This window comes from Lolium perenne, chromosome 4, assembly GCF_019359855.2.
Source record: "Lolium perenne isolate Kyuss_39 chromosome 4, Kyuss_2.0, whole genome shotgun sequence".
Taxonomy (NCBI): Eukaryota; Viridiplantae; Streptophyta; class Magnoliopsida; order Poales; family Poaceae; genus Lolium; species Lolium perenne.
This window is the reverse complement of record NC_067247.2, coordinates 99,126,085-99,146,086: the sequence shown is the minus strand read 5'-3', so window position 1 is coordinate 99,146,086 and position 20,002 is coordinate 99,126,085. Positions and strand designations below refer to the sequence as shown.

Here is a 20,002-nt window from a genome sequence, read left to right as displayed (position 1 = left end):
GAGTTGATGAATGAGCTGAAAGCTATATTCAAGACTCATGCGGCCGTGGAATGCTATGAAGCATCGAAACATTTCTTCAGCTGTATGATGGAAGAAGGCAGCTCCGTTAGTGAGCACATGCTCGCCATGACCGGGCATGCGAAGAAACTCAGTGACTTGGGAATAGTGATTCCTAACGGTGGGATTAATCGTGTCCTTCAATCACTGCCACCAAGTTACAAGAACTTTGTGATGAACTACAATATGCAGAACATGAACAAGGAGTTACCTGAACTTTTTGGCATGCTAAAAGCTGCTGAGATTGAGATCAAGAAAGAGCACCAAGTGTTGATGGTCGACAAGACCACCAGTTTCAAGAAACAGGGCAAGTCTAAGGGAAAATTCAAGAAGGGTGGCAAGAAAGCTGCCACGCCTCCTATGAAACCTAAGAACGGCCCTAAGCCTGATGCTGAGTGCTATTACTGCAAGGAGAAGGGACACTGGAAGCGTAATTGCTCCAAGTATCTGGCTGATCTAAAGAGCGGCCTTGTCAAGAAGAAGAAAGAAGGTATATCTGATATACATGTTATAGATGTTTATCTCACTGGTTCTCGTTCTAGTACCTGGGTATTTGATACTGGTTCGGTTGCTCATATTTGTAACTCGAAACAGGAACTAAAGAATAAACGAAGACTACTGAAAGATGAAGTGACGATGCGCGTTGGAAATGGATCCAAAGTCGATGTGATCGATGTCGGCACACTTCCTATACATCTACCTTCGGGATTAGTTTTAAGCCTAAATAATTGTTATTTTGTACCTGCGTTGAGCATGAACATTATATCTGGATCTTGTTTAATGCAAGACGGTTATTCATTCAAGTCTGAGAATAATGGTTGTTCTATTTTTATGAATAATATCTTTTATGGTCGAGCACCACAAAAGAATGGCTTATTTCTGTTAGATCTCGATAGTAGTGATACGCATATACATAACATTGATGCTAAGCGAATTAAATTGAATGATAATTCTACTTATATGTGGCACTGTCGTCTTGGTCATATTGGAGTGAAACGCATGAAGAAACTCCATACTGATGGATTACTTGAATCACTTGACTTTGAGTCACTTGATAGATGCGAAGCATGTCTAATGGGAAAAATGACTAAGACTCCATTTTCTGGTATGATGGAGCGAGCTACTGACTTACTGGGAATCATACATACCGATGTGTGCGGATCAATGAGCGTAGCATAGCGCGGTGGTTATCGTTATGTTCTAACCTTCACAGATGATCTAAGTAGATATGGGTATATCTATTTCATGAAACATAAATCCGAAACTTTCGAGAAGTTTAAGGAATTCCAAAGTGAAGTAGAAAATCAACGTAACAAGAAGATTAAATTTCTACGATCTGATCGTGGAGGTGAATATCTAAGTTATGAGTTTGGCATGCATTTAAAGAAATGCGGAATACTTTCACAATTGACACCGCCGGGAACACCTCAACGTAACGGTGTGTCCGAACGTCGTAATCGAACTCTCTTAGATATGGTTCGTTCTATGATGTCTCTTACTGATTTGCCGTTATCATTTTGCAGTTATGCATTAGAGACAGCTACATTCACTTTAAATAGAGCACCATCAAAATTCGTAGAAACGACACCGTATGAATTATGGTTTAATAAGAAACCTAAGCTGTCGTTCCTGAAAGTTTGGGGTTGCGAAGCCTATGTAAAGAAGTTACAACTGGACAAGCTAGAACCCAAAGCGGAGAAATGCATCTTCATAGGATACCCTAAGGAAACTATAGGGTATACTTTCTATCACAAATCCGAAGGCAAAATCTTTGTTGCTAAGAACGGAACCTTTCTTGAGAAAGAATTTCTCACTAAAGAAGTGATTGGAAGAAAAGTAGAACTCGAGAGATTGATGAATCGATACTCGTTGATCAGAGTAGCGCAGTACCGGAAGTTGTACCTGTACCGCCTACACCGGCAACAGAGGAAGCTAATGATAATGATCATGAAACTTCGAACGAGGAAACTACTGAACCTCGCAGATCGACAAGGGAACATACCACTCCTGATTGGTATGATCCTTGTCTAAATGTCATGATTGTGGATAACAATGATGAGGACCCTGCGACGTATGAAGAAGCGATGATGAGCCCAGATTCCAACAAATGGCAAGAAGCCATGAAATCCGAAATGGGATCCATGTATGATAACAAAGTATGGACTTTGGTAGACTTACCTGATAGCCGAAAGGCTGTCGAGAATAAATGGATCTTCAAGAGAAAAACAGATGCTGATGGTAATATTACTGTCTATAAAGCTCGACTTGTCGCAAATGGTTTCCGACAAATTCAAGGAGTTGACTACGATGAGACTTTCTCACCTGTAGCGAAGCTAAAATCTGTGAGGATTTTGTTAGCAATAGCTGCATTTTTCGATTATGAGATTTGGCAGATGGATGTCAAAACGGCGTTCCTTCATGGAGACATTGAGGAAGAGTTGTATATGGTACAACCCAAAGGTTTTGTCGATCCTAAAAATGCTGACAAAGTATGCAAACTTCAGCGTTCAATCTATGGACTGAAGCAAGCATCGAGAAGTTGGAACCGACGCTTTGATAAGGTGATCAAAGACTTCGGGTTTATACAGTGTCATGGAGAGGCCTGTATTTACAACAAAGTGAGTGGGAGCTCTGTAGCATTCCTGATATTATATGTAGATGACATATTATTGATCGGCAATGATATAGAACTATTAAGCAGTGTTAAAGGTTATTTGAATAATAGTTTTTCAATGAAAGACCTTGGTGAAGCATCGTATATATTAGGCATCAAGATTTATAGAGATAGATCAAGACGCCTAATAGGGCTATCACAGAGTACATACCTGGACAAGATTCTAAAGAAGTTTAGAATGGACGAAAGTAAGAAAGGGTTCTTACCTATGTTACCAGGCAAGGTCTTGAGTAAGACTCAAGGACCGGCTACGACAGAAGAAAGAGAAAGGATGAGTAATATCCCCTATGCCTCGGCAGTAGGATCTATCATGTATGCCATGCTATGTACTAGACCGGATATAGCACATGCTGTTAGTTTGACTAGCAGATATCAAAGTGATCCAGGAATGGAACACTGGACAGCGGTCAAGAATATCCTGAAGTACTTGAAAAGAACTAAGGATATGTTTCTTTGTTATGGAGGTGACCAAGAGCTCGTTGTAAGTGGTTACACCGATGCAAGTTGGAACACTGATCCTGATGACTCTAAGTCACGGTCACGGGTACGTGTTTATATTGAATGGTGCTGCGATGGCTGGGCAAACTCGAAGCAGTGCACGGTGGCGAAGTCTTCAACAGAATCAGAGTACATAGCGACTTCAGAGGCTTCATCAGAAGCGGTATGGATGAAGAGGTTCATTGTAGAGCTCGGTGTGGTTCCTAGTGCATTGGACCCATTAATCATTTACTGTGATAACATGGGTGCCATCGCCAATGCACAAGAGCCAAGGTCACACAAGAGGCTGAAGCATATCAAGCTGCGTTACCACTCGATTCGCGAGTACATCGAAGATGGAGAAGTAAAGATTTGCAAAGTACACACTGATCTGAATGTAGCAGATCCGTTGACTAAAGCTCTCCCTAGGGCAAAGCATGACCAACACTAGAATGCCATGGGTGTTAGGTATATTACAATGTAATCTAGATTATTGACTCTAGTGCAAGTGGGAGACTGAAGGAGATATGCCCTAGAGGCAATAATAAGTGGTTATTATTTATATCTTTATGTTTATGATAAATGTTTATATATCATGCTATAATTGTATTAACCGAAACATTAGTACATGTGTGATATGTAGACAAACAAAGAAGTCCCTAGTATGCCTCTTAACTATCTTGTTGATTAATGGATGATTAGTTTCATAATCATGAACATTGGATGTTATTAATAACAAGGTTATATCATTGTATGAATGATGTAATGGAAACACCCAATTAAGCGTAGCATAAGATCTCGTCATTAAGTTATTTGCTATAAGCTTTCGATACATAGTTACCTAGTCCTTATGACCATGAGATCATGTAAATCACTTATACCGGAAAGGTACTTTGATTACACCAAACGCCACTGCGTAAATGGGTGGTTATAAAGGTGGGATTAAGTATCCGGAAAGTATGAGTTGAGGTATATGGATCAACAGTGGGATTTGTCCATCCCGATGACGGATAGATATACTCTGGGCCCTCTCGGTGGAATGTCGTCCAATGTCTTGCAAGCATATGAATGAGTTCATAAGAGACCACATACCACGGTACGAGTAAAGAGTACTTGTCAGGAGACGAGGATGAACAAGGTATATAGTGATACCGAAGATCAAACCTCGGACAAGTAAAATATCGCGTGACAAAGGGAATTGGTATTGTATGTGAATGGTTCATTCGATCACTAAAGTCATCGTTGAATATGTGGGAGCCATTATGGATCTCCAGATCCCGCTATTGGTTATTGGTCGGAGTGAGTACTCAACCATGTCCGCATAGTTCAAGAACCGTAGGGTGACACACTTAAAGTTGGATGTTGAAATGGTAGAACTTGAATATGGAATGGAGTTCGAATATTTGTTCGGAGTCCCGGATGAGATCCCGGACATCACGAGGAGTTTCGGAATGGTCCGGAGAATAAGATTCATATATAGGATGTCATTTTATGTGAATTAAAATGATGCGGAAGGTTCTATGGAAGGTTCTAGAAGGTTCAGAAAAGTCCGGAAGAAACCACCAAGGAAGGTGGAGTCCCGGTGGGACTCCACCTCCATGGCCGGCCAACCTTAGTGGGGGAGGAGTCCCAAGTGGACTCCCCCTTAGGGGGTCGGCCACCCCCCCCCATATGGAAGGGGGGAATCCCACCCCAAGTGGGATTCCCACCCTAGGTAGGTTTCCTTTTCATATGGAAGGTTTTGGTTTCGGGTCTTATTCGAAGACTTGGAGTCCAACACTTGGGGTTCCACCTATATAATGAGGGGCCAAGGGAGGGGGCCGGCCACCCCAAGACCACAAGCTGGCCGCCCCATTGAAGTGGCCGGCCACCCCCTCCCAAACCCTAGCCGCCCCCCTCTCCTCCATATCTCCCGCGTAGCTTTAGCGAAGCTCCGCCGGAGTTCTCCACCGCCACGGACACCACGCCGTCGTGCTGTCGGATTCAAGAGGAGCTACTACTTCCGCTGCCCGCTGGAACGGGAGGTGGACGTCGTCTTCATCAACAACCGAATGTGTGACCGAGTACGGAGGTGCTGCCTGTTCGTGGCGCCGGAAGCGATCGTGATCAAGATCTTCTACGCGCTTTTGCAAGCGGCAAGTGAACGTCTACCGCAGCAACAAGAGCCTCATCTTGTAGGCTTTGGAATCTCTTCAAGGGTGAGAATCGATACCCCCTCGTTGCTACCGTCTTCTAGATTGCATCTTGGCTTGGATTGCGTGTTCGCGGTAGGAAAATTTTTGTTTTCTATGCAACGTTATCCTACAGTGCCATTACATCAGGTAACAAACAATCTGCTGAAACGACCCTTCTGAACTCATGCATGAATGTTTCTTGCAGTATTTTTGCAGTGAGAGCTTCGAGTGGCCACACACCTTCACAATCATGTTTTGCTAAATATGCTGTAATATAGAAGCCACCTTGTCTTGTGTCTGTTGATGCTTTGAGCGTCCATGGACAACCATCTGAACATACAACATTTAGTCTTGTTTTATCATTCTTCACCTTTCTGATAGGGATTCTATTTCTTATGCTATATGCAGCCAATGCTTTCCTAAGCTCCTCCACACCACTGAAAGTCATTCCTACTTTGAAGGTTGGATTAGCCATGTCTATCTCTGGATCGAAAGGTTTGAACTTGTTCTTTAAATGCTGCCTCTCTTCATTGCCAAGATTAAGGTCCTCATCATCAAGGGCAACCTCATTCTCTCTTTCATCAAAGAATTCCTTCTCATTGTAATCATTCAAAGAGGTGTCAATATTTTCAGAAAAGAGATCATCATCCCCTCTTCTACATTGTAGTCACTATCATAGAAGTCACTGTCTTGTTCACTATCACTGTCATCTAGATGCACTTCCTCTGGAACAAATTATGGTGATTTCCCCTTATCTGCAAACAACACATCTGAACTAGAAGATGGACTAGCTGTTGTATCAAATATTCTTGGCAATTTCTTGGGCTGATGACAAGAGGCAAATTAGGTACACCATTCAGTATCACATCGTCCCTTATATTTCTTAGGAAATTGGTGTGATCTACAAACAGAGCAAGTATCTTCACAGTCCGGCTAGCCTTGATCATTTCAACACAGTCAACATCACACTCTACTGGTACCAGTCCATCTGTTATGTCTTTCCCAGGATAACACCAGTAGACATGCAGTTTTCCATCCCTCACATACCCCAATCTTGTCAATATTTCATCAATCCAAAGACAGGACCAAGTTTCAGCATTGCAATAGTCGAAGACTGTAGATGAACAGGATACATATTGCAGATTATCGCGCAAACTACAGAAGAGTTCATTGTGCACAACCTCTACCGAGAAGAAGTCAGATTCTTCGGCTCCGTAGAACACTGCATGAAACAGAAAAGAATCAGAAACTGGTAACAACTACTATTGCATCAAAGCATACACACATGTGAGATTCAGAGACGTGGCCAAAATTCAGAACTTTTTAAAGACTTGCTTAAAAACTCCAGATAGGTGATCGCAATTTAGAACTTGACCACAAAATCTCAATTTTAATGCCAGAAAATGCTACAGATTGCTGCAAACAATGTGTATCCACTTAATAATCTCTAAAACCAACAATTTTATGCAATTTTTGTGCTCCAACAAATCAACAAAATAGACTACAGGAAACAAAATACACACAACTGACGAAATCCATGAATTTTATTGGCTGTGATCGCTGCGCGTCTGCAAGTACACGGCCATGGTTTTTCTGCAGCATGAAGGCCATCCACCGTAGCTGTACTGTGGCCACAGCCCATCTATCCCCAACAAACAAGAACGAAATTCTGTTTCTGAACTAAACTTACAGATTGTGAACCAGTTCAGAGGGCTTGATCTGCAGAGTGCAAAGGGAAACGTGATCTGACCTAACACGTACGGATTGTGAACCAGTTCACACGATGCCCAAATAAACTTAATTCAGTACAGATCGTCGTCGCCAAGGCACACGGCCATGGTCGTCGTCGCCAACAGAGACAACGAGGAGAGAGTTTCTGGGCGAAAACGGGGCTCACCATAGTCGGGCGGGTCTTCCCTCCACTCGCGCTCGCGCATGACCGCTGGCATCGGAGCTCCGGAACGTCCGCGAGGACCTCGAGGTGGCGCCGGAGTTGGGGGCGAAAGGAAACCGCGGCAGGGTCGGGGAAAAAGAAATCGAGAGGAGTAAACGGTGTCTCCTTCCGCTAAATCAGCGCAGGCAGATGTGGAAGGACCCGGTGATGCATATTTCAGGATTTCGGGGACCCTAGTGCAAAATTACTGATGAGAGATCATTAGCCACCGTGGCAGTACACATGTCGGCATCAAATTGGCCAAGGACCTAATCTGCACAGATTAGCAAGTTGATGGATGGTCGGTGCTCCTCTTTCAAGTTAGCGGACTAAACTTCACGTCAAGGACAAGTTCTAGGACTAATAGTGCATATACCTCTCAAAACCGTGATTCCGATAGTAGCGGCCTGGCACCAAATGGAGTTAGACCGATCTGGAACGTCATTTGGAGAGGAAAAGTGCGGCCTAAGATTCGAGTATTCAGCTGGAGAGTGGCTACAAACACATTATCAAAGAGAAAAAATAAACATAGGAGAACCCTTGAGATAAATAACCAATGTGTGATCTGTGGGAAAGAGGCCGAAGACGCGCACCACGCCATGGTTCGGTGCACAAAGGCCTCAGCTCTTCGCCATGCTATGCACAAGCACTGGACACTGCCCGGCGAGAAGTCCTTCAGATACATGGGCAACGGTCGGTTTCAAATCCTCATTGGACATAACGACGAACTAACGGAATCTAGGATTCTAATGCTGTTTTGGAGGGCATAATACGTTTGGAATGATGTTATCCATGGGAAGGGGTGTGAGACAACTGCCCACTCTGTCTCCTTCCTTTTGTCTTATGATAGGGATAAAACCATGCTTGGAATCTGCGTCTCCCCCAGTCTGCCCTCTCCTCCCTCCCTCGCCCCACCTCCGATCACTTCCCCTACTAATCACCGCCACCACCGATATACCGCGCGCTCAATGCTTCCGCTTTGAGAATGCGTGGATCCTCGACCCCCTCTTCCTCCCCACCACCCTCCCTCTCTGGTTCCGTCCCGCTATGGTTGCGGATGTTGCGATCGACATCAACGCCCGTCTGAAATCCCTCCGCTTTGCAGCTAAGGTTTGGAAAAGGAAACACCATTATACACCTCTCCTTGAGAATGACTGTTCTTTTATTCTTGATTTGTTGGATTTTTCTGAGGAACTCAGACCTCTCTCGCAAGGGGAATTGTCTTTGCGTGATGAGTACATGACCCGGCTTTGCGAGCTCATCCTCGCCCGAGCAGCTTACTGCAAGCAGAGGGGCATATTCAGGGCGGTGGCGGAGGGGGATGAGAACACTCGTTTCTTCCATGCCCGCGCCTCCCAGCGCCTGCGTCGGAACCACATCCGCGCCCTGGACGTGGATGGAGCCTTGGTGGTGTCTCATGATGCGAAGGCTACGATGCTCCATGATACGTCTCCGACGTATCGATAATTTCTTATGTTCCATGCCACATTATTGATGATATCTACATGTTTTATGCATACTTTATGATGATTTTATGCATTTTCCGGAACTAACCTATTGACGAGATGCCGAAGGGCCAGTTGCTGTTTTCTGCTGTTTTTGGTTTCAGAAATCCTAGTAAGGAAATATTCTCGGAATCGGACGAAATCAACGCCCAGCATCTTAGAATCCCCGGGAGCTTCCAGAACACCCGAGAGTCGCCAGAGAGGACCCACAGGGGGCCCACACATGGGGCTGGCGCGGCCCAGGCCCTGGCCGCGCCGCCCTATTGTCTGGTGGCCCCAGACCCCTTCTGACGCCGCCTCTTCGCCTATAAGAAGCCCCTCGACCTAAAACCTCGATACGGGAAAAGCCACGGTACGAGAAACCTTCCAGAGCCGCCGCCATCACGAAGTCAAGATCTGGGGGACAGGAGTCTCTGTTCCGGCACGCCGCCGGGACGGGGAAGTGCCCCCGGAAGGCTTCTCCATCGACACCGCTGCCATCTCCACCGCCATCTTCATCAACGCTGCTGTCTCCCATGAGGAGGGAGTAGTTCTCCATCGAGGCTAAGGGCTGTACCGGTAGCTATGTGGTTAATCTCTCTCCTATGTACTTCAATACAATGATCTCATGAGCTGCCTTACATGATTGAGATTCATATGAGTTTTGTATCACAATTCATCTATGTGCTACTCTAGTGATGTTATTAAAGTACTCTATTCCTCCTGCATGATGTAATATGGACAGTGTGTGCATCATGTAGTACTTGGCGTAGTTTATGATTGTGATCTCTTGTAGATTATGAAGTTAACTATTGCTATGATGGTATTGATGTGATCTATTTGGTTATGTTGATCTATCTTGCACTCTAAGGTTATTTAAATATGAACATTGAATATTGTGGAGCTTGTTAACTCCGGCATTGAGGGTTCGTGTAATCCTACACAATTAGTGGTGTTCATCATCCAACAAGAGGGTGTAGAGTTAGCATTTATCTATTCTGTTATGTGATCAATGTTGAGAGTGTCCACTAGTGAAAGTATAATCCCTAGGCCTTGTTCCTAAATACTTCTATCGCTGCTTGTTTACTGTTTTACTGCGTTTCTACTGCCTGCAATATTACCACCATCATCCACCCGCCAGTCCTGGATAGCAAAGCACTTTTCTGGTGTTGTTGCTACTGCTCATACTTATTCATACCACCTGTATTTCACTATCTCTTCGCCTATTAGGTGTGTTGGGGACACAAGAGACTTCTTGCTTTGTGGTTGCAGGGTTGCTTGAGAGGGATATCTTTGACCTCTTCCTCCCTGAGATTGATAAACCTTGGGTGATCCACTTAAGGGAAACTTGCTGTTGTTCTACAAACCTCTGCTCTTGGAGGCCCAACATTGTCTACAAGAATAGAAGCTCCCGTAGACATCACTCCACTCCTTCTACGCCGCCCTCCTCGGTTGCTCGACAAAGCCGACCTGGGATTTCGACGTCGAGGCCCTCTACGCCGACGCTCCCCGGGCTGATTTCGGCCCACTGGTCGCCTCGTTTGGCGATACGGAGATTCGCGCTGCGGTGGATGGCATGGACCGGGGGAGCGCTCCTGGACCGGACGGCTTCGGGCCCAGCTTCTTCCGCGCGGTGTGGGCGGATGTTGCACCCCATGTGCGCTGCCTCTTCGACCAATTCCACGTGGGCTGGGCCGACATTGGCAGCATCAATAGGGCCCATGTGGTCCTGCTGCCAAAGAAGGACGACATCATCGCCCCCAGCTCGTACCGCCCAGTTTCGCTCCAAAATTGCTCCCTCAAGATGATCTGCAAAGCTCTCACGTCTCGCCTCTAGCTGCAGATCGAGGGGCTGGTCGACATCGACCAAACTGGTCTCCTTGCGGGCAGGAGCACATCCGAGAACTTTGTCTACGCCACCGAGCTGCTTCAGACTTGCTTTCGGCGCAAGGTGCCGTGCCTCGTCCTGAAGCTCAATTTTGCGAAGGCTTTCGACTCGATCGAGTGGGCGAGTCTGCGGCGGATCCTTCTGGTGCGGGGCTTCCCGGCGGTCTGGTGTGATTGGATGGATCAGATCCTCACCACCTCTAGGTCTGCGATCCTGCTCAACGGGGTCCCGGGGTGGTGGATTGACCTCCGGCGGGGGCTCAGGCAGGGGGATCCCCCCTCCCCTACCTCTTCCTCATCGTGGCAGACATGCTACAACGGATGATCAAGCTGGACGGGCACCTCCAGCACCCCCTCGTCGACGGCCTCCCCTGCCCTGTGCTCCAGTACGCCGACAACACTCTCATCATTCTCCGGGCGGAGGAGGGTGCGGTGCACAGGATCCGGGACATCCTCGATAGCTTCTCCTGCGCCACCGGGCTCACCATCAACTTCCACAAGAGCACGGTGGTGCCCATGCACGTCGATGAGGCGGTGATGGCTATCGTTCGGGGTGTCCTCGGTTGCAGTGTTGAGGGGTTCCCCCAGACCTACCTCGACCTCCCACTGTCAGTGGACAAGCTCAAGCTGGCGGCGTTTGCACCGTTCATCGCCAAGGTGGACAAGTACCTCTCGGGGTGGCGGGCGCTGCTCCTATCTTATGGCGGGCGCTCGCACTCATCAATGCCGTCCTCGACGCCCTCCCCACTTACGCCATGGGAGCCCTCAACCTCCCCCCGGAGGTGTTGGAAGCTTTCGACCGCTGTCGTCGCGCCTTCTTCTGGGCGGCCACGGACCGCGTCTCCGGGGCGCAATGCCTCATCGCCTGGACCCTGGTTTGCCGGTCAAAGGAGGAGGGTGGGCTCGGTGTTCGATCACTGCGTGATCAGAACGATTGCCTCCAGGTGAAACTCCTCCACAGGCTCCACACCGCGGCCGGACCTCATGGCCCTCGTGGGTCTGGTCTTCCTTTGGCGGGAACTCCCTCGCGACGGAGCATGGCGTGGCGCTGTGCAGGCCTCACTGGAGTGTGCTCCGTCGCCTGCTGCCGCTGTACCGCTCCATCAACAAGGTCTCCATCGGCGACGGGGAGGCCACGTCCTTCTGGTTCGACATTTGGCTCCACGTGGGTGAGCTGAGCGTGGCCTTCCCCCACCTGCTCTCCTTCTTCGCCACGCCGGAGGCCACTATCGCCCACGTCCTCGCGAGGGGCCTGGACGCTTTCCTAGCGCCCCGGCTATCGACCACTGCCTCTTCTCAGAGGGCCCTCCTCCTGGCTGATCTCGGCGCTGTCCGCTGCACGACGGTGCATGATACTCGCTCTCTGGTGCTATGTGCCGCTCCCCATGGCCGGCTCCGGGTTGCTGAGCTGTACAAGCTATGTACCTTCAGTGGCGTGCAGTGCCCCTTCTTCGAGTTCGTCTGTCTCAACCACGCTCCGCCGCGGGTGCGGGTCTTCGCTTGGCTGTTGGTCCAGCACCGCCTCCCATCGCGTGCCAACTTGCGCTGGAAGACGATCCTGGCGGAGGATGAGAGCAGCTGCCCGCTGTGCGGAAGGGTGATTGAGACCTGCTCCTACCTCGTCTTTGGCTGCCCCTTTGCTGGAGTTTTTGGGATGGCATCGGCGCCTCGCCGCCGCCAAGCCTGCTGGCCTCGGATGCCGCCCTAGTCTCCCTGCCCGGGGATATCCTTGCTGCTACGAGCTCCTCCTTCCGGCTGCTTTGCCTGTGGCATCTTTGGAAGCATCGGAACGGGGTGGTTTTCCAACACCTCGCCCCATCTCTGGCGCTGGTCCGCAAGTGCTGCCGCGACGATGCCCTTCTCTGGAGGTGTCGCCTCCCTCTGGACCGGCGTGATGACGTGCTCTCCTGGGCCTCCTTGCTTGGAGCGTGCGGCGGTTGACTGCCCCCGCCTCTTCCCTCCTCCCTCACGTATATAGATGAAAAACTTAGTTGTGTTGGGTCCGTGTGAGTTTGTAATTACCTTCTCCCCTGGGCTAGTCTACCCCTCATAAAAATTGAAAACGAAAATTCAGTTCTGACCCTGGAAGAAGGATATGGCGAGCGCCTCCGGTAGGTTGGATCAAACTCAATACTGGTGCCTACTTCCTTGGGAACGGACCTTCCAGGTGGAGCGGGAGCTATGGCGAGAGATTACAAGGGCAAGGTTATCATCGCTGCTTGCACTCCGATCAGTCGATGTAGAAGTGTAGACGAAGCAGAGGCTAAGGCAACGCTGATGGTGATCAAAGTGCTGACGGGCCTGGGTGTCACGCACTTCATCCTAGAGCTGGACAACTCATTTATAGTTTCAAGTTTCAACACTTAATTGTAGAGAACCAAATAGATCTCAGCGTTGGGTAACGATCAACGAGATAAAGAAGCAAATGTTTGACGAAATTAGCTAGATCTCAGGTAGTTGTATTTGGACTTCTGCCTTGGCCGATCCTATTTGGGATATTGTAACACAAGATATTTCTGTACGTGTTAACCACGCAATATAATGCTCTCTTACCTCAACAAAAAAAAAGAGAGGCCGGGACAGGAAACAGCACGCCGTCCACCCGGTCCGCCGTGTACAGAAGAGGATGGGTCGTTGCTCAGGGGGAAAAGGAGAGGGGACAGAGCCAGACCACAGCAGTGGAGTGGAGCAATGACGACGGAGAGCAGCGCCCGTTCTGACAGCGGGCAGCGACAACCATGAGCGGCGCGGCGCCCCTTCGACACCAGGGACGGGCGCGGCGGACGGCGGACAGACGCGGCCTTACAGCATCTCCAACCGCGCGACTCAAACACACACGACTGCCCGCCTGTTTTGGGCCGTTTAGATGGCCGAGCGGACACGCGGACAGCAGCCCGCGTCCGTGTCTCCGTTTAGGTCACGCGCTGCGCCCAACGCGCGGACGCAGCGCATATGTAATAAATAAAACAAAAATCAAAATAAAAAAAGAAAATAACAGAACATAAATTTAAAATAGTTGGTCATTACTATTTTGGGCAAATTTTACACAAAAGAAAGCCCTATATGGGCTTTAAACAAAAAAAAAAGCAAACCCTAGCCAGAGTTTGCGAGCACGCGGTGGCCGCCGGCAGTACTACCCCCAGTAGTACTCGTCGTCGTCGGCGTCAATGACGACGACGCCCCCCGGCGGCGAAGCGCTGTTCCGGCTAGAAACGCCGGAGGGCGGCGGGGACTCCGGCCAGGGCGACCACTGCGCCCTTTCCCAGGCGGAGTGCGGGTTCGGCGGGCTCGCCGGCCTGTGCAGTCGTGCCCTCTGCGCGGACTCCTTGCGGAGCTGCTCCTCCTCCTCCGCCCGGAGCGCGGCCCGGCGCTCCTCCTCCGCCAGGAGCGCGGCACGGCGCTCCTCCTCCTCCTGGAGCGCCGCCTGGCGCGTGTCCTCCTCCTGCCGGCGCGCCATCTCGAGGAAGGCCCACGCCTCCGCCTGGGCGTTCTCCTGGGCCTTCCTGGCCTTCTCCGCCAGGGCGGAGGCGCGCAGCGTCTCGGCGAGGTGCGGCCATTTGGCCAGCTCGTCGAGGTCGCACTGCTCGCGGGACGCCGCGAGCGCCGCCTGCAGCTCCGGGTCATCTTCGTCCTCCTGCTGCTGGGCCTGCGGCAGGGGCTGCTGCTGGGGCTAGGGCTCGTCGATGTACAGGCCGCCGGGGTGGCGGCCTGCCCGCCTTGCAGGTGTGCGCGGCTGTGCGCGAGGCCGCGCCGTCGCCGACGTGAAGCCCGTGTGCCGGCGCGCATCGTGCTCTACCTCGAACCACAAGTCCCAGTTGGGACTTGCGTCACCGTACGCGGGGTCCTCCTGGGGGTCCGCCGGAAGCTGCGCGCGGTGCCTCCGGATCTCCACGACGCGGGCGCGGCCAGACGCCGGGATGGGCGGCACCGGAACCCGATCTGGGCTCAGGTGCCAGCTGTGGGGGAGGTGCACGTCCCTCCACGGCATTGGGACGCCGGCGTCCCAGAACATCTGCGCCACCGCTACGGTGACGTAGATCCGGTAGCGTCTGGGCGTCGCCGGCGGCCCCATGGAGAACGCCGGCGGCGCGACTGGCCGGCAGCAGCCGGCCTCGTGGTCGTTGGCGGACGGCGCGAACTCACGCTTCGGGGCCATGGCGGCGCGGAAGCTTCGAGCTCGCGCGTGCGGCCGGAGTGGATAGTGGGAACTGGATAGAGACAGCCCCCCTCCCCAGTCCACATTTAATAGGACTGGGGCACCAACATGTGGGCCAGCCACGCGGACCAGGCGGACACGCGAGGACGCCGTGTGCCATCCGCGGCCACGCAAACAAGACCCAGATTTCGGCCGGGTTTGCGTCGTTCCGGACGCCGCGGCCATCCGCTTTTGCGGTGCGTCCCCGCGTTGGGCCGCATTTTTGTCCGGCTCGACCCATCCGGACGCGCGGGCGCGGGATGGGTCGCCCCATTGGAGATGCCCTTAGGGCATCTCCAGCGGCGCGTGAGCGACTGTTTGCGTCCGCGCGGACCGGAAATGCGTCTGGCACCACCTCCAGCTGGGCGACGCAAAGTGACCGGGCCGTCCGCGGAGACGCAAACCTGGCCCAAATATGCGCCAAGTTTGCGTCTCCGCGGACGCTCGGCGGTCGCGCGGAGCGTCCGCTCGCGTCCCCACGGGCCCTCATGGCAGCAACCTAGATTCGATCGGCCTCGAATTCACAACGCACGCCGGTGTGGCAACCGCGGCGACCAACCGCCGCAATGGAGCGCCGAACCGCCGCGGAAGAGCAACCGCCGACCTCTTCGTTATACGCGCCGCCGTTAATCCGCGCACATTATAACCCCCACGTCTACGGTAATTCAAGTTCAACCGCCTCCTTCTTCTTCCTCTTCTTCTTCTTCTTCTCCAACACCGGCACGCCATGAGCGACTACACGCTGCCGTCCGAGTCGGAGAGCGAGGGCAAGTCGCCCGGATTCCTGCATTGGTGGGAATCCCCGGCGACGCCAAGCGATCCGGGCTCCACGCCCAGCTACCCTGCCTCCACACCGAGTGAGGACGAGGAGGACGGATGCGGCAATGGCAGCGAAGGCCAGGAGGAGGATGGAGGCGGCGCTGCCAGCGACGCCGACGACGAGGAGGAGGGCTAGGAGGAGGAGGAGGACTCCGACAGCAAGTTCGCCCGGTTGGAGGCGCAGGAGGCGGCATACGACAAGGCGGCGGCAAGGAAGAAGTCCAGGGCGCTGGCGCGGGCGGCGCGTCGTTGTCCGTTCACCGACGACGACGACGAAGACGCCATTTCTTCCAGTTTCAACTCCTCGACGGGCGCGTCGTCCTCCAGTTCCGACGAGGAGGTGACAAGCAAGAGACGCAGGAGTTTCCACGACGACGACGAGGCAGCGCTTTCTAACAAGAAGGCCAAAAAATAGTTTTAGTTTAGATGTTTTTAAATTTCTTCTTCTTTGTATGTTAAATATGTTTGAATCTAGTCGATTGAAGTATCCGGTTAATTGTTTAGGCTATAATCTATTCGATTGGACCAACATGACACCATGAGTACAACTTTTTCGCGTTTAAAACTTGATCATTCAACAAAATTGAAAAGAAGTAGCACAAAAAAAAAACAGTTGCATGTCCAAAATGCGTCGGACCGCTGGAGGTAGCCCCCGATGCAAACGGACATTTCGCCTCTCGCGGTCATTTTGGCGTCCGCCAGGCGACGCAAATGGATGCGAGCGGACAATTTCAGCGTCCGAAATGCGTCGCGCCGGCTGGAGATGGCAGCAGCAGCTGGAGATGTCCTTACGGACCCGAGCTCATCGATGGAAAATTCGGATTCCCTTCGCTGCGCATATGCATGTTGGCGCCCGCGCCCGGACTCGCCAGCAGCAGCACAGCGGCGCAGTCTCCGGCCACCGCGACACCCCAGGTCACCGGCAGCCGCCACCTGCTCTCTCCAGTACTTCGCCAGCGAGGTCACGCGATGTACCAGCGCTCTCTGAATGTATATTCCCGTAATTGTTTTGCTTGCAATGTTCAGATCAGCGTTGTCGGGATTAAGAAAGAATTTGAAATGTTCAGAACTGGAGCATTTTCTTTCCTTTCTTAATCCACAAATTCTTTACTTCGCATTGGTTTTGGACTTTGAGCGCGTGACACGACACGACACGACGATGCCTTCACACTGTTCATTTTTTTTCAAAAATTTCACCGATCTATTAGTAATCATCAACAACAGTAGAAACAAGCCTGAAATAATAAAAAAATACAAATAAGTCACTGAACCATCTAGTGATGACTACACACACTAGTGCGAGTCGAAGGCGCGCCGCCCTCCTCGCTCTTCCATCACCAGCGGTGAAAGCTTCTCATATTAGAGCTTGTGTAGTAGACATACAAAAAGTCGTCGTGCTAAGGCCCCAAAGATCCAACGCACCATAGAAGCAACTATCGCCAATGATGACAACTGTCGAAAAAAAGTGAACTGAAACCACACCAATGAACATGAAAACAGACCGGATCCCGGTAGATCCGTCGGACACACGACTCCACGCGCCCTCCGTCAGCACTAGACACCACCGGAACAACGATAGGACGGGGAGAACATTATTCTAACTTCAGGATATAGCCGCCGTTTCACCATCCCGGAATGATGAACTGAAACATTCCCGCCCGTGAGAGGCTGCGGTCCGCCACGCCTCCAAGGTTCTAAGGCCACCGGAGGTGGAACAAAACGCCGTCGTCACCGGTGAGAGGGACAAAACCCTAGATGGGTTTTCTCACAATCGCCTCTTGTCCTGCCCCCTGCACGTGTTCGGTTTTTTTTTCTCCCCAAGCTAACTGAAGCTGAAGTCGAGTTTGCTTGCAATGTTCAGATCTAAGCAGGATACACCTTGGTGCATGTATACTCGCATAATGGTTTTCTCTACTTTTCCTAACAAGATCTACCTATTATATGTGTGTGCTCGAAAATATTGGTACACATCCAATGAAACCCGAATGCTTGCATCTTGAAAACTGAGAAAATGCGGTGAAAATAACATACAGATGAAATATAAGGTACTCTTTAATACTGTAGGACAGAAGGAGTACATCTTGTAAAATGATGAGGGAATGCACAGCGAGAAATTGGCTTACCTAGCTAGGGTTGGTTTTGGCAAAAGAAAATCATGTTGCATCGTCGTAGTTATAAAATCATGTTCCATCGGAATGTTAGTGCAAAACAAAGACACAATTTCTTTCACCGGTGGAAAAAGGGCCTTTGATCGCGGTTCGCAACTGCCATTAGTCGCGGTTGCGCAACCGCGACCAAATGAGCGCGACTAAAGGCCCTCCCCCCTTTAGTCGCGATTGCTTACGAACCGCGACTAAAGGCCCGTCCACGTGGGCGCCAGGCGACCGTCGGGGCGGAGGACCTTTAGTCGCGGTTCTTCTGGCCAACTGCGACTAAAGGCCGTCGCAGGTTTAGGGTTTTAGGCCCCCCCTAAACCTGCCCCCCCCCCCCCCCTAAACTTGTTTTCTGTTTAATTTGTATTGTTTTATTTTTTTTGTGCTTTATTGTAATTTTGAAGGAGTTTCACATATTCTACGGTACTACATACATGCATATGAATGTACAATTTCAAACAAATTTGAAATTAGAACCAAAAAGAATTCAAGAGAAATATACAATATATATTCAATATCATCGGATGACCATATACAAGTTTGAACAAGTTTCCATACATAATTTAATGCATGTATAGTTCTACGTCCTCGTAATGGTGTTCTCCTTTAGGATCGAGGACTTCCCTCCTGAACCATCCAGCTAGTTCCTCTTGAAGTGGTCGGAAGCGAGCTTCTGGACTACGCATCATCCGGAGGTTATTTCTCTGAGCATTGGTATCACTCGGAACGCGCTCAGAGGTGTATCTCCGGATCATCTCACGGACATAGTATCCACATAGATTGGTCCCCGGTGGCTGAATATCGCCACCATTCTTAGCCTTTGACCGCATGAAATGTAGCTCTTTTTTGAATTCACCGACCTTTGTATCTGAGAACCGTCTCCAAACCCTACGAGGCAAAGAAAATTAAATGAACAAGAGAGTTATTAGTTAATTACTTGAAGCTTAATTAGGAAATGAACGAAATAGGCCGATCGATATAGAGCGCAAATGAATGAAAATAATTACTTTTGAATCATTTGTCTCATGTCGGCCCACTCCGCCTTATCCATATTCAGAGAGTCGTGGACGAGACATTCTGATTTGTCAACTTTAATTACTAGCAGAATCCAGTGGAACCTGCGGACACGATACACGTCATGCATAACTCATCGATTAGCCGGCCACATACCATGCATGGAGTAAACAAAAGAGAATGTGCTCAAGACATAAACACTCACCCAAAATGGTAAGGAAATAGAATATCACTTTTGAGTTCCTGCTTTGTAAGAAACTACCACAAGTCTGCCTCCACGTCGGCGGGGTGATGCTGTAACGTATATCCATTAACGATGTGTGGGTCAATGAACCCAACATCATGGATGTTCCTTACTTTGCATTCCTTAATCTTCATTCTGCATGTATAATAGCGGACACAACAATATAGTTAGGACATATATATATATATATAGTGCAGGCAATATGAACGAGATGGGGAAGAAATAAATCACTTACAGAACGTAGCAACTGATGATAGATTTGTCGAGCTCGCGCAGATTGAAAAGCTGGAACAATTCACTCAGATGAATTTGTACAGAGTAATGTTTGAAGTGATGCTCATATCCAACTTCCCCATAAATATATTCTTTGGCGTTTTTATTTTTTATGTAACCCTTGTACCATTTCAGCAGACCTTTCATTTGTGGAGGTAGATCCTCTTCCTGCGCAGGCTCGACGAGAGGCCCATTCTTCACATATGTAAGTACTACCTCCTTCACTGGCGCCTCATCAAGGCCTAACAGTTCACGAAGAGTAATACCTAAGTTGGCCGCTTGTTCTCTGGCACTCGTTACAGTCAATCCCTGTGCTGCCGCAGCTTCTATGATATCGGGGGCATCCGGACCGGCGGCTGTCACTATAAGCGGGGCAATCGATTGTTTACTTTGTTCCCCGAGCTGGGCAACTCGTTTCCCGCTTTTTTTACTTTCTAATTCCGCTTTCTCGGCCTCCTCTTTCTTCTCCTTGAACATGCGTGCCTGATTACGAAGTTCACGTGCATAGTCGTCAGGCAGATTCTTCGCGGCTTGGGACGGTGTGTTCAAAAATGACTTAGCCCACTTCTTTTGCTCATCAGAAAATACTGGCTTGGGCTCGGGCTCTCTTTTCTTCTT

At 50.0% G+C, this 20,002-nt stretch overlaps 1 protein-coding gene across 1 annotated transcript; it reads left to right on the top strand.

The window, feature by feature from the left end:
* Nucleotides 1-11,007: 11,007 nt before the first annotated feature.
* On the top strand, nt 11,008-12,394 carry LOC139839046 (uncharacterized). The gene is made up of 2 exons (XM_071829089.1): nt 11,008-11,389; nt 11,631-12,394. The coding sequence occupies exons 1-2, from the start codon at nt 11,008-11,010 to the stop codon at nt 12,392-12,394; spliced, it is 1,146 nt and encodes a 381-aa protein (XP_071685190.1).
* Nucleotides 12,395-20,002: the final 7,608 nt, after the last annotated feature.

What these genes read in the sequence shown, in the direction of transcription:
- LOC139839046 (XM_071829089.1), top strand. Translation starts at nt 11,008, where the DNA reads ATGATCAAGCTGGACGGGCACCTCCAGCACCCCCTCGTCGACGGCCTC. An exon ending in GGCGCTGCTCCTATCTTATG is followed by an intron (nt 11,390 to 11,630) that starts GCGGGCGCTCGC and finishes GATTGCCTCCAG; the next exon opens with GTGAAACTCCTCCACAGGCT.